Here is a 17,627-nt window from a genome sequence, read left to right on the forward strand (position 1 = left end):
ATAATATGAAGATACTATTGTGTTAAATGCCTTTTGTGATTTTATTTTTTTTTTTTAGTTTTTGTTTCAGATCTCGATAATAAATAATAATACACTTGACTGCACGCACCGATTTAATAACGCGATAAATTATTTACTGTCGATAGTCATTATTTCATTTATTCGCTCAATGTTTTAGTGTTTCATTACAGAGGCTATGTTCGAAATAATTTGCTACTTTTAACGTTTGTTCTGCGGTTTGCTACATTTTGATAAATATGTGCGAGGCCATAAATAGTCTTCGTTATTTGGGCGAAATTTACGTGCATTTAAAAAAAAAACATTTTCTTGCGATACTAGAATATATCAAGGGATGAATTATTCATGAGTTATTAATTGGGCATTTGTTGAGTACGACTGTTAACGTTTTTTTTAATGTTTTAATATTCATCGGTGAATTTTTTACAGGCAATCTCGATATTTATACTGTTGTTTTTTGGATAAAAAAAATCTTGGATTTCATATTCATAAATATGGATTTGGAACAAAATAGAGAGGGAATATGAATATTGATGTAGTTTTTTTTTTTTTTTTAATATTGTTAGTGATTTTGCTTTGTGAAATTTGATGTAATATTGAAAATTTTATATTTGAAAGTCTTGAAAAAAACTGAGTTGATTGGTAGGAGAATAGTATATTACGACCCAAGGCCAGTAAGTTGGATTTCCTGGCGTATGGGATATGATGGCCGAGGCCATCATATCACATATCTCAGGGAATCCAACATTCTGGTCGTGGGTTGTATACTATTTTTCTTGCTCTCTAGCCGAAAGTACGCAACCCCGGGGCAGGGGTTTCGCAAAACCGAGGCGAAGCCGAGGTTTTGCCGGGGGTGAGGGGGGCGCCGCCCGACTTTTGCAAAGCCGAGGTTTTGCTGGTCGGGGCGGACATAATAAAAAAGTAAAAATTAATAAATAAAAAAAAAATAAGTTATTTTAAAGTTTACTAACAAATGCTCTGATTAAGAGAGATAACATGCACAGAACTCGTCACAAATATTTAAACTTGATTTAATAACAAAATTAATTTTTTTAAGTTAATTAAAAATTAGTTTTTAATTAGACGGCTAAGAAAGATTGAAATTAAATTATTAGAAGCTTGTAGAGTACATGGATTGTTTTATAAACATTGCTTTACTAGCTGTCAAAATATAAAAGAAAGCAAATAAAATTTACAAAACTTTTATATTATTTTCTAAAATTTTTATATAAATTATTTTTGCTGTATTATTATTAAATATTTCATTAATAGTATATTACATACCTAGGCCAGTAAAATAAGAAAGCCTCAGATCACATGTTTGTCAACCTCGGCTTCGCCTCGGCCAACAATTACATGTGATCTGAGGCTTTCTTATTTACTGGCCAAGGTGTGTATACTATTTTTCTGCTCGATGTAGCCGGAATGTGGCAACTTTGTTTAGCGCAGCGGCCAGAAAGTTGCCACTTTCCGGCCGGAGGGCAGAAAAAATAATCTAGTGAGAAATTATTTTTATTTATTTGACATTTTTTGGTTAGTTTCTGTGCTGACACGTTACATACAGACGATGTTTTGACTGTTATATATAGTTGAAACTCGCTGTATAGGCCGGTTGCGCCACGAAAATACAAAAGAAAGCGAGATTCTATGCTGCCGGCCAGAAAATATGCGTAGCGCGCATGCGTTAGAGCAGGCCATAAAAGTTGCTCTTCCTGGAGTAAAGTGTGTCCAGGAAGAGCGTGCTTTCGGCTAGGAGAGCAAGAAAAATTTATAACCTAAATTTTGAGTTTCATCATCTTTAACTATGCTGAAAAGGTCTTGTCCGAAAAAATTTTTCTTACTTTAAATAAAGTTTATATTATTGAAGAATCTTTTTTTATCACAACTATTTTTTTTTTCTTTTAGTGTATTAAATTACACTGATAGAAAAATTTGTTTCTAGTTAAAAATATTTATTAATATTTAACAAATCATTCATTAGCGACCACTTTTTAGTCCTTAATAAATATTTTTTAGTATTTAAAAAGATTTGTTAATATTTAATAAATGAATATCAGATTTATTAAATACAAACAAATCATTTTAAATACTAAGAAATATTTGTTTAATACTAAAAAGTGGTCTCTAATAAATGATTTGTTAACTATTAACAAATATTTTTTAATACAAATAAATCCTTCCATCAGTGTATTATAAATTTTATCGAATATAATCGCAAATTTAGAATGTACTAGTGATATTTCTCGAAATTTAATAAAGAATAAAATTGTGGAAAATAATATCATTAAAAATATGAAATATAAATGACCTTTGAATATTATAATCATACTAAAGAATGGCTTTTGTCTTTGTTTCATTCATATAAATACAATTTATAATTGAAAAGCAAATAATAGATCTAGATTGTTGTGAAATACATTGCTTTTTTATTATTTTTTTTTAATTCATAATTCTAAACTATTGAGCCGTTTTTTATCATTGTGGTTAACAATAAACGTTAGTGAAGAGAAAATAGCTCAATTTTTTTACTATACGGAAAAAAGTAAACCGTAATAAATAACAGCCAATTTATAATAAGTAATGATCAACTGCTGAAAATTACCATTTCAAACCGTAAAATCATGATTTTATTATTCACTTTATAATATTTACCATTTAAACGTTACAATTTACTCTTTACATGGAAGAAAATACTATTTCAAACAGTAATATTCGCTATGGGAATGTCTAAAATTTTAAAGTATAATAATTAAGAATTCAGACTTTGATATTTATCATTTCGTACCTAAAAAATGATCTTATGATATGGAAAAAGTATAAAATAAAGTTAGTAAATTTCTAATACAAAGAACGTCAATATTTACAAAGTAAAATGGTAAATTTTAAACGCAACGCTAAAAATCAAACTGCAATTATTGACTTGTTTGGACTGGTTAAATGTATATTTTAAAAGTATAATTTTTACTGTTTCAAATGTTAAATTCTCCCAGAGTGAGACCCCCTTCTCCTTATCTGAGTTCCCCTTCTATTCATAATATGGACTAAATATTGAAATGGCAATTTTTACTGTTTGAAACTGTAATTTTTTAAGATGAGAGAGCCGTTATTTACTATAGTGAAAGCTACTAATCACTTATTTTGGATATTAAATTATAAATTGTGGCTGTTATATTTTCGACATTAAGTTCTGTAATATTTATATTTTTGCCACCCCGATGTCCGCTTTACGGTTTGAAACTATAAAAATTAACCGGAATCCGAGTGAATATTACAGTTTACTTTTTTCCGTGTATAAAAAACTGACATATGACTGAATTGAAATTCTCTCAAATTTAACGAGATAACTATATCGTCATGCAAAAGTAATATCAACAATCTAAATTAGTATTGCTTTGGCGCTAAATGTACTGTATAAGCATACAACAACTGTTTGTTTCATCGCAATCAAATATATAATTTATACTTCGAAACCATAACCATTCACTGATTCAATTTATCCATCAATAATATCAATGGCAGTATTGATAGCATGTAATAATCTCGATTAAATACCGTACATCAAAAGCAAAGCATTCAATGTTGAAATTAACATAAAACATAAACATAAACATAATACGATAATAACATCGGTTCAGTAGTTTTGAATGGTAATAGTTGGATAGTTGGAATAAATAATACGCGGAGCTAAACATTGACCAGCTGAATTTCATTGACTTGGGGCTGCAAATATTTAAGTTATGCATAGATATGATATAAATTAAATAATGTCACCCGCAATTGACAGTTAATATCTGATAAATGATGGATGTAATTCAATCAAATGTTTGGTGATCTGTAAGCAAATATGTACAATGCATATTAGGTATGTTTGAGTTGCTAGCAATCTGAGAGGCTGCGGTTTTCAAGTCTCCAAAGAGAAATTACAATGTTAAAATCATCTCTAGGAGATCTTTTACAATCTGCTGTACAGTCTACAAGGACACCACTAAAGTTTATTTCCAGAAAAGCCACAAGTTGGATATGCTCAAAAGGTTGAGGAAAGTTGTTAGATTCTCATTCGAAAACCGCAACCAAGATTGTATGGCTGTTACATTAATCGATTTAAATTGTTTTGCTTTGAAAGTTCTGTCAGTTGGAGAAATTATTTTTTTGTAATTAAAATTGTTTCAATTTCTTTTTAAAAAAATTGAAAACTTACGAAAATTAAAAAATAAATAAAATAAAATTTCCTCTTTAATTTCAAATAAAATAATTAATAAATTCTCAATCTAATGAAAAGCCATTAAAATCTTATTTCGAAGGGTAATAAAAAATATTTCCGTCATCTAGTAGCCGTAAACTTTAATATTTTTAATTTAATTTTTTATTCGCGGTATAAAATTTTAATGCTTCGTCTACTTAAATTATAATAGCCTATTAAAATTTGTGATATCAAAAATTTATCATTTAAAAACTTTTTTTTTACAATCCTAAAAAGTTATTGGCATTTATCTTTAGTGCTCGAAGCTTTATGTAAGAAAGCTTCGGATCGAAAGCTAGAGAAAGCGAGCAAAGGGTAAAATGATTTGTTGAAATATTTAAATTGGCAATTAATTGAACAAAGTGATCAATAGCAACGGCATGAAATGGCATTAAATCTCCTTGATCTCTAATTAGTACGAATGGTCGAATAGTCTTTGTCTATTGAAGAGACCTGCTTAATCTTTGTCAAAGAAAATTACGAACTAAATGTTCACAGTACTAGTAACGACGTATTGCTTTACAAGATGTGGCAAAACATACGATTGATTGAATGGTCCATGTGAAATTCATTGAAATAGCCTCCAGTACCTGTACCGCTACAACATACCCATACAGTACTTGTAGTTTATAGTTACGGCAGGTACTAACCCAGCTGGAGATCTGTCTTTGATCTATCTCTATCACCGCCCGATACACAATCGTAAATTAGTTTTGCAATAAATAATAAGATAAACTTTTTTCATTAACGACTTTTGAAACGGAAATTGAAAACTTTTTTATTTTCTTCATCTCGTTTAGGTTATATTTTTTTTTGTCCAGTTTAACTGACGAAAAATTTACTCTATTGAAATTGAAACCCATTATCTCTATTTCATTCCAAGTACAGATATATTTTTTTTCTAGTTCAATTTATTTAAATTAATGAAACTCATGAGACTGCCACTTGATGCCCGAAAGTCCACCTGTGTCGCTAAATAAAATACAAATCTGGGTCAACTGCTCCCGAGATCCAAGGCACTAAAGCCCCTCATGAATTTACAGCAAATGAATTACTGTCACGCGAACGCTATTTAGAAATATTATTTATATTTATTTTTACAATAGACAAATAATTACTTTCTCATTAACGTCATTGTTTTAAAAAAAAAAAAAACATGATTTTCAAATTAACTCTGTTATTGATTGATGGAATTTACTGCAAATAGAACAGTAAATAAATGCACCAATTGATAAACTAATTTAAAAAAAAAAAAAAAAAATTATCTTTACTCGTTAACATATGAATTAAAACCGCAAGGTAGACTTATCAGAACTTCAGAGGATTCAGTTAGATTTTTTTAAACTTTAAAAACTAAAGTGTTTTTGAAATAAACTTTTCTGAGAGATAACAGGATTGAATTAAAACTACATAGGCTTGAACTTTAAAAATTAAATGAATGAAAAATTGAAAAAGTACTTTCTTAGTCGATGATTGACTTTTATCAATAATTCAATGTTCATTCAAGCGATTGTAGGTCTACTTCAATCTCTTCATCCTTCAGGAAAGTTAATTTTAAGTTTTTAGTCTAAAGATGTTTAATTAAATCTTCTGAAGTCCTAATAAGTTTATTTCAAGCTTACATACCTATTCAAAGCCAAAAAGTCCAATGTACGTCTTTAAAGTTTATGTAAGTTTAATTGAGATCTAAAATTTTGACTTGAATAGACTTGTTTGGTTGCGGAATAAAGTGACGGAAATTTTAAAGTGACTTATACTAGCGTTAGTTCATACAATATAAGAAAAAAAATTTTAATTCTATTTTATTTTTTTTTTTTTTGATAAACTGATACGCTAAAAAAAAATAAGCATAATTTAAAAGACAAATTTTTAAACCAAAAAAATTATTTTGAAAAGTTCTGTCTCAAATCAAGACGAAAAATTTTTGAAACAATTTCTGGAAATATTTTCTTATTTATAATTTTTTTTTTCCTTTGCATTGAAAACTATTCAAGGAGAATCTAGCGGTAACAAAAGTATAGAAAAATAATATGGAAATTGCAGTTGCATCAAAAGTTAAAAAATTTTGTAAGGTTATTACTTTAAATAATAACTTTAAAAAATTGTTATTCTGTGAAAGTTCCTTCCAGGTACTGTTTCCGGAATTATTTAAAAAAAATTGATTTAACCAAACTTTTTCTTAGTTTTCAAACCTAAAACTAGAAAATTTAAATTACGCGCTTTGCATGCACTTTAATCTAAGCCAATAAGAAATCAGGGATTATTATTTTCGATTCGATCAATTTCGATAGTTTTGATACTAAATATAATTGGATTAGCGAGTCTTTGCGCTTCAGGTATTTTTTGTTTTTGCCCCTACCATCTCAAATATATGCTTTAAAAATATTTAGTGCATATGGTTAGCATAAGGATACATTTAATTAGTTTTTGCTATCAATACGCATGTATCAGCTATAAAAATTAGATGATGGGGGCAAAAACCGAAAATACCCGAAGCGCAAAGACTCGCTAATCCAACTATAACTTCAATCTAATCATGAATTGTATACTATAAAATTAACCAAAAAATTTTTTTCTAAAACTACTCGAGATTGTTCAAACTTTCATATTTTCACGACTTTTTTGTTAAATTAATTACATTTTCACTGTAATTTTGTTGACAAGTTGATATTTCTTGATTTGTGATAACTGATAAATAATTAAAACCATCCATTTCTATATAAGAGCAATGTATTTTATGCCAACTTTCAATAGTTTTTTTTTTTAAATATGAACATTTACAATATCATAAAATTTTTACAGTAAATTCTTTGGAGTGAAATTGACGTGTAAATAAATTTTTAGCCCCTGAATCGTAAAAAGGATAAATCGTTATTGAAGTAACGGTAAAACATCGAACATTGAGCAAATGAGTTATTTGGTGATCACGGGTACCGGGGTTTCCACACACAAACGCGAATAACGCGACACATCATATCCAATCCACCCATTACAGCCCCGTCTGCTTGCAAAACGATTAACAAAGAGTGCAGGGAGAATCATAGAGAGAGGGTAAGCTACAAGAGCACAAAGGGTCCAGAGTGGTTTGCACAGTAGACCATCGCTTTTAGTCCACTAACCAGCAACCTACAACCAATGGTTCAGCTAATATATATCTACAGTCTACATCCTACATTCTACATCAATGTCTATTTCTGTATACACACTGATATAATATTGATTTTGTTTAAACCAATTGCGCATCAGCTTACAATAGACGAGTATGTACGTTAATTTTCCCTTCCGATAACATTATTTTTGTTTGTCGAGATTTAAAATTGGCATTGAAAAATTTTTTATATTAAAGATAAATATACTTTGAAATCTTTAAAATTTTCAGACTGAATTGAAATAATTTTTAAAAGATTTTGCATTTAATTTAAACTGAGATTGTCAAAATATTTAGTGCGTAATTTAAAGTCGTAGTGAGATAAAATAAAGCTAAGGGTGAAGCCAAGTTAAGATTCAGGTGAGGGTAAAAAAAAAATGAAAAAGAAGAGATAAAGCTTACTCGTGAAAATTGTATGGCCAATTTGCATTCGCGGCACTCCTTTGCTTACGGCGGCGGCATTTCTCAGTCCCAGTGACGACGGCAAGCTCAAGCTCGAGCTCAAACTAAAACTCAGGAGATGAGATGACAAGAGCCGAGGAGCTGAGTGTAAAAGAGTCAGGGGAGGAAAAAAGAAAAATATTTCTATGAGTATGATAAAGATGGAGCGGTGTAAAAAATCTAAAGTAAAAAGCCGTATTTCGCGCGACAACGTTTTTCACGGTGATTCGCCTCTACTCTCTACTCTCTACTCCCTTTGCTTCAACTTTTAGTACTTGCAGCATCCAATTGTATATCTATGTCTGTATCTATATTATGTATTGTATGTATAATACTCTCTTTTTCTGTACTTGTCTCAGTGGCTCTGTAATCGGTCTCCTCGGCTGGAATAATTTCACCGAGGTCTCAAGACAAAGACACTCAACTCACTAGCGCCAGTAAGATCTTCAAGGATGCTTGCATCCGCTATGTTTTCTTTAGGTTTTTAATTAGGACGTTACAAATGGAAAATAGCCCTTTTGTTTTCTTGGTCTTAGTCTTAGTAAAGTTTAGAACCAAAGTTTAAATAAAAAAGTTTGAAAACTTCAAAAATAATAAGCAGAAAAAAATTCACTAATGTGAATTGAAAAATTTTGTGGACGGAAAAAAGTAAACTGTAATAAATAATAGTCGATTTATAATAAGTAATGATCAACTGCTAAAAATTATCATTTCAAACAGTAAAATCGTGATTTTACTATTCACTTTATAATATTTATCATTTAAACGTTACAATTTATTCTTTAAATGGAAGAAAATACTATTTCAAACAGTAATATTTGCTATGTGAATGTAGAAAATGTTAAAGTATAATAATTAAGAATTTTCACTTTGATATTTATCATTTCGTACCTAAAAAATGACCGTATGATATGTAAAAAATATATACTACAGTTACTAGATTTTATATACAAGCAAGGTTAATATTTACAAAGTAAAATGGTAAATTTTAAATGCAACGCTAAAAATGAAACTATAATTATTGACCTGCTGAGACTGGTAAAATGTATATTTTAAAAGTAAAATTTTTACTATCTCAAATGTTAAATTCTTTCAAAGTGAGACCCCCTTCTTCTCATAGAATGGACTATATATTGAAATGGCAATTTTTGCTGTTTGAAACTGTAATTTTTTAAGATGAGAGAGTCGTTATTTACTATAGTGACAGCTACTAATCACTTATTTTCGATATTAAATTATAACGTGTGGCTTTTACACTTTCTACATTAAGTTCTGTAATATTCATATTTTTGCACGGAAAAAAGAAAACTCGAAAAATTACAGTATATAATGTAACGTGGCGCTTCATGATGAAAACTGGAAAAATTACAGTTTCAGATTGTAATTATTACAGATTTTATAAGAATTACATTGTAGAGTGTAATATTTACATTGAAAGCTCTGAATTTTAAATTAAAAAATTGAATTTAGAAAAATGTTATTTCAAACTGTAATTTTTCTAGTTTTTATTACGACGGGGACCGATTTTACATTTTATACTGTAATTTTTCGAGTTTTCTTTTTTCCGTGTACCACCCCAATGTCCGCTGTACCGTTTGAAACTATAAGAATTAACCGGACTCCGAGTGAATTTTACAGTTTACTTTTTTCCGTGTGGAATAATGAGGTGGAAATGTTCTTTTGATGTCGTCGATGGAAATAGAATGTTGATTGTTTAGTACATCGCAGATAGAGAGAAATACAGACCCATAATAGCAAGACAAGACAAAACGTTTCCGCGAGTGTAAATGTCGAGAGGCGAGAGTGCGATGCGACTAACGTAAAGGGGTACAACCTGTACTGTACTAGTAGTGAGCGTTAACGAGAACGTAGCTTTTATAGTTCTGTTGTGCTGGTACGGTAGCAGGAACAGGAACAGGAGCCGGTCGACTCCGCTCGTCGTTTCGTTTAGTTTCCCGACGTACGCCAATGTGTCACGTCGTCCCATAGAACCGGCCGCGCGTAATTAAAACGAATCGCGGCGCTGCCCGAGGCGACGTTTAATCGAGTTGCCTTGGTGTACCGCTGTCTCCGCACTTTTCCACAGTTCGTACTTGTAATTATTTTATTTGTTCCGCATGTAGTCGAGTGCAATACATTTGAAAAAAAATTTAGTAAAAAGTATTGTTTTGTTTTCTTTTTGATAAAAAAAGTCCTGAATTGTGGGAATAAATTTAATAATTATTCGTTTATTTATAATTATTGTTATTATTATTTTTAGACTAATAAAAAAAAATTACTTAATAACCAAGAAAATTATTTTTAAGAATTAGATCATTTGGAATCGAGAAAAAATTTTTAGATCAAGTAAAATTACCTTAAATCAAGAATAATTTGTTGGTTTAAGAACTTTTCTACTTGATACAAGATTTTTACTCTTGAATCAAGTTAATTTTTCTTTATCAGTGTAGTGACTCAGTCACTATGTAATATGAAACTGCTAAGAATTATAAAATTCTTAATATAAACTTAACGTTGGCTTGATGATTATTAATTATAATATCGTTTGGATACTTTTGAAATAAATTAAAAAAATAATATTGCCATAAACAGACTTAAAGAGTCAAAATAAATATTCAGAGCTCATCCAAAAACTTAACATGAAAAATTAACTATCGCCGAAAAAAAAAAAAAAATCGTGAAAAGATACAAATTCAGGTTACGATTTTTCTGATGGTATCTAATTTAACTATAGAAATTAATTTTGTAATAAATATACGGCGGTTACAAAACTATCCTTATTATTTTAATTATAAGGATTAATATTTAAAGTTTAAGGACATGCATGTATAAAACAGCACAAATTCAGCTTCAAGACCTTACTAATAATACTAAATTTAACTAAAAATACTTATTTTATCATATAAATATTAAGATGGTTAAAAAAAAAAACGAACATTTTTTTTTTTCAGTAACAAGCTTAAAAGTTTCGTTTAGACATAAAAATGAGCCTGTGAAAAGATGAGCTCTAAATTTTAATATTAATATGCTCCGCATTACACTTTTAGATTTTTCATAAGAATAACATAGTAAAATTATTTTTTACCCTTTCGATTTTTATAACTCACCAACCAAAAAGCATAAAGACAAATCGTTAGAGTATTTTTGTAGGAAATTGAACTTTCTACAAAAAAAGATTCTTATAATTTTTAGATAAACTGATTTATTCAAGTCTTAACCAATAAGTACGTGATTTTTTACAATACATTTATATTTTTTGTTCATATTTACAACTTATCATATAATTATGCTTGAGAAATGTTTGAATTTTTTTTAATTATTTAAAGTATCTAACGACGTAGCTGGACGAGGAATCGCATTAATTGAGGAGTATAACAATTGCTGGACAAACGATGAACAACAGTTGCCATACCTATTACAAGTTATACGAAAGAATCAACAAAGTTATCCGAGTTGCGATAAAAAAAGTCTGCAACGAAAAGAAATGTAAATTTATAAAGAACACAATTATACGATAAGTTGTAAATATAAATGTATTATATAAAATCACGTACTTGTTGATTAAGATCTCTCATAAATTCTTACAAGAAATTAAAGAATATTTTCTATCTTAAATAAAAAAAAAAAATTTCGCATTACGAATGTGTGTATTTTGTAATTTATGTATGATGTTTGTATTGACTGATGTATATATGTTTTTATTATACACAGCATTTATTTCTACAATTGATCCCAGAATCCTCTTCAATCTAATTTTAAAAAATTCTAATTAAACAGTTTAATGTAATTAAATTTCTTGATGAAATGTTCTGTTTATATTTTTAAATGAAAAAAAATATTGTTTAGCAACTCAAGGAATGTTGTATTTATGTTTTGCATGAAATTTCTGGCAAAATTTTTTGATAAAACTAAGTAATTCTGTTGCAACATCCAACAATCGGTAAAACTGGTAGTGAGTTGAACTTTAATCTTCAATAACTTTTGAACCAATCAATTTATCGAAAAATCAGAAGAATCGTTTTTTGTAGAGCGTTCAATTTCTTACAAAAATACTCTAATGATTTATCTTTATGATTTTTGGTTGGTGAGTTACAAAAATCGAAAGTAGCAAAAATAATTTTTCCCATGCTATTCTTATGAAAAATCGAAAAGTGCAATGCGGAGGATATTAATATTAAAATTAAAAGCTCATCTTTATGTCAAACGAAACTGTTAAACCTATTACTGAGAAAAAAATGTTCGTTTTTTTTTAACCACCTTAAAAATATACCAGAGACAAAATTTTCTTTGTTCTCTTTTAATTATTTATCTATCAATGATATTAAAAACTCACCTGGAAATCAAACTTTGAATATTCGGTGAGGGTATCAATGTCAGCATTCCGGGGTTGTGTCAGCGGACAATTGCCCGCTGAAACTCTCGCGTCAGGCTGCTCACTGTAATCAGGTACGAGGGTGGTAAGCGGTTGCCGCTGCTCGTATCTAACGCCCACAGGTGCGGCGAGAAGCGCTGGTGCTTGACCCGTTGACGGCGCCTGAATCTGACTTACGTAGTACAAACACACCAGCAGTGACAGCACGACCACGCAGAGTATCAGCATGCGGCCGGAGCCACGCCGAAAAAGTTTATACATATTTCCGCTCAAATAATCCAACTTTCTCTCAACACAAATACCTTTTTCACTTTTCACTCTTTTACCGAAACGAGAACCAACTAAATGTACTTTGTCTTTACTCAAAGTACTTCAACATTTTAGTCCCGAATCAAGACATTTTTGAACCTACTTTTCAGATTAATGTCATCAAAATTTGGACGATTTGTTTCAGGAACTCATCTTTGACCTGTAACAAAAAATTTATTTCCGCAATGATCATTAAAATTAATTTTTTTGTTAAACAGAAGGGAGAAGGAGATCTAGGTCAACGGAGTGGAAGCTAATTGTAAATTTACATTAACTCGAATTAAATTATTTGTCCCGCGGCTCGCAAACAACTCTGCGAAGCTAAACAAAGTACTGTCTACTCGCTCGCTCTTATTAGAAGCCCTCTCTACTCTACTCTGTATTATCTTTCTTTATCTCACTTACTCTTTGTCTGGGAGCTGTAAATTACATGTGTGGGTTCGAGAGCGTGCTCGCTAGTTGATTAAATGCCCGGCGAAAAATTATTACTGATCGATATCCGTTACCCGCAATTACACGCGAGAGACAGGAAATCATACACGATAAATATATGTCCTATTCTATTTTGATAAATTTTATTCCGACTATTATTTATTTTTTTTCCTTGGTATTTATCATTAAGACAAATCATTTTGAATAGTTGTAAATAAATTATTTATACAAATATTTTTGAGTCTCCAATAAGATTTCTAAATTGCTATTGGTCTAAGTAAATTTTAATTAGTCCGAAAATTTTTTATTTTACCCCTAGTAGAAATGATCAATTTTTGACTCGATTAAATCTAGTATCTGGCTAGCGATCATATCGAGTAACTGGCCAGCAATCAAATCCAGTAACTGGCTAGAGAAACTAGGTAAAAACTAGAAATTGCGCCACCTACAACTAAATCGTAAACATTGGTCACACCGATGTTCTACTTATAGTCATGTGGGGCAAATGTGCGCAGCGGGTAAGAGTGCGCAATCCCATGTATTTGGGACTCGAATAAATGGATTTGCGTACTCTTACCCACTGCGCACACTTGCCCCACATGACCTTACTAGTGTGTGTATGTTTATTTTTTCACTTTAACCTGTAAATTGAGGTATCTTTAGTAAATATTAAGAAACAGTGTAAATAATTAAAAAAAATGGTGTATTTCAATTTAAAAATAATGTTATATATTTGAAAAAATAGATAAAATAAAAAAAAACACCATTCAGCCACACCCGAAATGGAAGGTAGATTTCACTGTATGAAATTCTTGATAAAATGACGTACATAAGTCGGTTGTACTACAAATTGCCTAAAAATGGTTCAATTGCACTCTTAAATTTGAAAAAATAACTAAAAATGGTCAAAATGTCAATGTTATAAACGTCAAATTGAAGGCGATTTTATGAGCTTTCACATGAATTTATCAAAAATTAGTAATCTCTTTTCAATCGAAAGTTATACAACAATGAAGTCACCGAAAACGTGATTTTCACTATTTTGATAATTTTGAGGTGCTACCATTTCTAAACTTATTGACGAATTTCGCTCATTTTAAGTCTCATGCAAGCTAATTGTCCAAGGGATCTATATACTAAATTTCGTTAGGATCTCTTGAGAATTCTCGATAGCATAACATTCATAAGTCGGTTGTACTACATATTGCCTGAAAATGGTTCAGTTGCACTCTTAACTTTGATAAAATAACTAAAAATGATCAAAATGTCAATGTTATATGCGTCAAATTAAAGGTAATTTTATGAGCTATCACATGCATTTTTCAAAAATTAGCTATCTCTGTTCAATCAGAAGTTATACATCAATGAAGTGTCCAAAAACGTGATTTTCACTATTTTGAAAATTTTAAAAGGCCGCCATTTCTAAACTAATTAATCGATTGTGCTCGTCTTCGAACTTGTTCAAGGTAATTACTCAAAGAATATGCGTACCAAGTTTCATCTAAATCCGTTAAGAATTGTAGACGCTATCGTGTCCACAAGTCACGTTATATTACATATATACTACTTATAACCAATGCTAATTTTGAACTTTACTCGACTACATAAGAGATAAAATGACAAAATTCCGTGTGAATTCCGACACAAGGACCAATGCAATAGATAGATTTCTACGAAATCTACCTAAAAATCGACATAATAACCAAATTACGATTATGGGCATCAATCAAAACAAATACTCCAGACTATCATCGAGATAAATTATTAAAAATTTTATAATTATTCCGTTTATAAATACTACCATTTTTATTATTATTATTACTATAATTTTGAATTGTAATAAACTTATCCACATTTAATTTTAAATAACCTCAAATCCTATAAGTATCGCCATGTTTTATTTGATGTCTAGTAAAACTGGCCAGTAACTAGACAGTTACTGGATATTATACTAGCCAGTTTCTAGCTTAAGTCTAGTTAAACTAGCCAGATACTTGATTGCATTTCTACTAGGGTGATTGAAGATTTTTACTCTTGAATCAATTTAATTTTTTTATCAGTATACAAAACAAATAAATATAAAATGATTTGCTTTATGTTTGATCTGGGCTTATGTAAGCTATGAAAATGTTTGACGTTGTACAAAATTTTATAAAAAAAACATGTTGTTATATTTCGTCAATGTAAAGTGAGTTGTTTTATTCAAATAAAAGTTTTTAAAATAAAATAAAATCCAGTTGGAAGTTTGTTTCATCTATTCAAATTTAGTTATTTGCATTTTTCTATTTATCCATGTATATTTTTCTCGGTCGTATTTTTGCATCCATCTTGTTGAAATTGTGTGCCTAATGGAAAACTATGACGTAAATTTAGAATTTTCCGTAACAGGGTCGTGAGTTAAGTTGTAAGTCAGGCATTATTGAGATTGAGAGTAGAGCGCAACAAATGTATGGGATAAAAAAAAAGTTATTTCAATGTAATCTTACCTCGAAATACACAATTCACATGTTGTTATCTACGGCAGATTACTTGGTCAGTTCGCCAAGATTTCTGGTGCTCAGGAGACTCTACCTCCAACAAGAGGATATTGTGAGAAGATTGTCGAGAAAATCTCGTCCTACATAAAGTACCCGGCCATAAAACTTTATATATATAGATATATGGGTATAATAGAAACACGGTAACAGAAGAATAGAAATAAGGTTCCCGAGCGGTGAAAAATGATAAATTTTAGCGTCCAGAGGTTCTTCCCAGAAACGCAGACGAGCAATTTCGTCTTACACGGACGTCAGAACCGACCGCGACGTGTCGAGGATACTTATCGCGATTCACTCTACGGCGACGTCTCTGCCTACCGAGTCCTTGGATGGCAACTAAAAAAATCCGAGCACTGGGAAAAGAAAAACGATGCATTCGTCTTCCCTGGAAAAGTTCCACTGAAAAGATGCCGACAGTGTAATGAGATTTTTTTTATTTTTTATTGTTATTATTATTATTATTATTATTATTATTTTTCGTCAGGTATTCTTCCTTTTTCTTCTCACTTCAATAGCGCCCGTATTATCATCATTATTTTTATTTAAACAACTTTTCTCCGTCCCCAGATTTACGCGAGAAGAATAGAGCGCTTCTATCAAGCTCTCTCGCGATATTTTTTACTGCACGTTAGCTCAGCTCCTGTACTGGATGAATTTCGTCGCTCGTCAATGGTCGAAATGAATTGTCTACAATAAAAAATATAAATTTTTTAGTTATTGTCAACAGAAAACCAATTTATTTTGTACAAAGATGTCATGTTCAAGTATTGAATTGAAAATATTTACACGGTGAAATTATAATAAAAATTTTCTATACGAAATTTGATGGTAATTTTTTCAAGTATAATAAATGTGAATAGTACTGATTAGTTTTATACATGTACGACTAGGGTGTACTAAAAAAAATGGAAAAACTTTTTTTTTTTAAAGATCTCAAAATTTTTTCAGAAAATTTCAAAGAAAAATCCGGTTAAAATCTGAACTCTTAATATTGATATTTAAAGGGTGCGAATAGAAAATGTGTAAATTTATTACTTTCATAAATTTCGAAATAGTTAGAATTAGATATTTTTCAAAGTCAATGAAATAGTTATATCTGAACAATAATTCTTTCGCCAAAAATAAAAGAAAATCTGAAAATTAAGGATAAATAAAACTTTTTTAGATCGTTCAATTTCCTATTAAAATAGGAAACACTCAATATCAAACACTCTAGTGTGTTGAATCATTAAATCAACACATAAGAGTGTTAAATGCTACACACTAGAGTGTAATATTCAACACACAAATTTTAACACTCTACACAATGACGAAAAATTTTTCACTGTGTAGCCTATTATATAATTAGCTAAAAAATATAACTTCCAATTTTTATAAAAATTTAAATCAACACGCGTAACTATGTACAAGAAAATGCAATTATATTGATACAAAATGCATGTAGTATGAGATGTAAAAAGTTTGAATAAGTCTTTGATAGAAGCAGCAAACCGTAGAGCACCCCAACGTAAATGTGTGTTTCGTGACTGTTGAAAGAGTACATTCTAGCGTGAATGTGGAAATTCCGAAAGAAAGTTGCACGTGTCTTTAAAAAAAGGCTTTTGACTCGCAGAAATTTTTCAAACGGTTTTACGCTTGTTTCAAACTAAAGAAAATTTTTAGTTTGTATGCACTTCACGTTTGTAAACATAAACTATCAAGCGGTAACTCGTGCTATGTATTTTTTGTCTATCCTTCATTGATGTACTTGATTATTTACATTTACCAAACACTCACAACAAGTGTTTTTATTTTATTTTAGTTTTAAAGTAAATAATGTTTATAATTCAATATTGTGTTTATTTCTCATCATTTATTCATCACGATTATTTTTAATGCTTGCAAATAAAACGAAACAGAAAAATTTCAGATAACAAATTGTACATTAAACTTTTATTTTATTTCAATACAAATGTTTTTTAGTGAATTTTTTTTCAACGGGAACGAAACATAACAACGGGTTCAATATGAGCCAGTTTTAGTTTTTTATAATTGGGAAACTTTATCACTCAAATATTTTTTGTTGATTGGGTAAATAATACACGATATTTTGATTCAATTTTTTTTTTTACATTGTAAATATTAACTTCA

General features: G+C 29.9%; 1 protein-coding gene across 7 annotated transcripts in view; it reads right to left on the reverse strand.

Moving 5' to 3' along the window:
* The window catches only part of LOC123261986 (alpha-mannosidase 2), a 165,369-nt gene that overhangs the window by 88,003 nt on the left and 59,739 nt on the right, over positions 1-17,627 (reverse strand). For 5 of the 7 annotated variants that reach the window (XM_044723937.1, XM_044723938.1, XM_044723942.1 and 2 more), the window contains 2 exons: positions 15,447-16,184; positions 12,181-12,688 (listed from right to left, as the gene is read on the reverse strand). In XM_044723937.1, the coding sequence (XP_044579872.1) occupies positions 12,181-12,480 (300 nt within the window). In that variant the 5' untranslated portion in view covers positions 12,481-12,688; positions 15,447-16,184. The remainder of the gene's footprint in view (positions 1-12,180; positions 12,689-15,446; positions 16,185-17,627) is intronic. The other 2 variants (XM_044723939.1, XM_044723943.1) reach the window with 1 other exon arrangement.

Source organism: Cotesia glomerata, linkage group LG3 (genome assembly GCF_020080835.1).
Source record: "Cotesia glomerata isolate CgM1 linkage group LG3, MPM_Cglom_v2.3, whole genome shotgun sequence".
Taxonomy (NCBI): Eukaryota; Metazoa; Arthropoda; class Insecta; order Hymenoptera; family Braconidae; genus Cotesia; species Cotesia glomerata.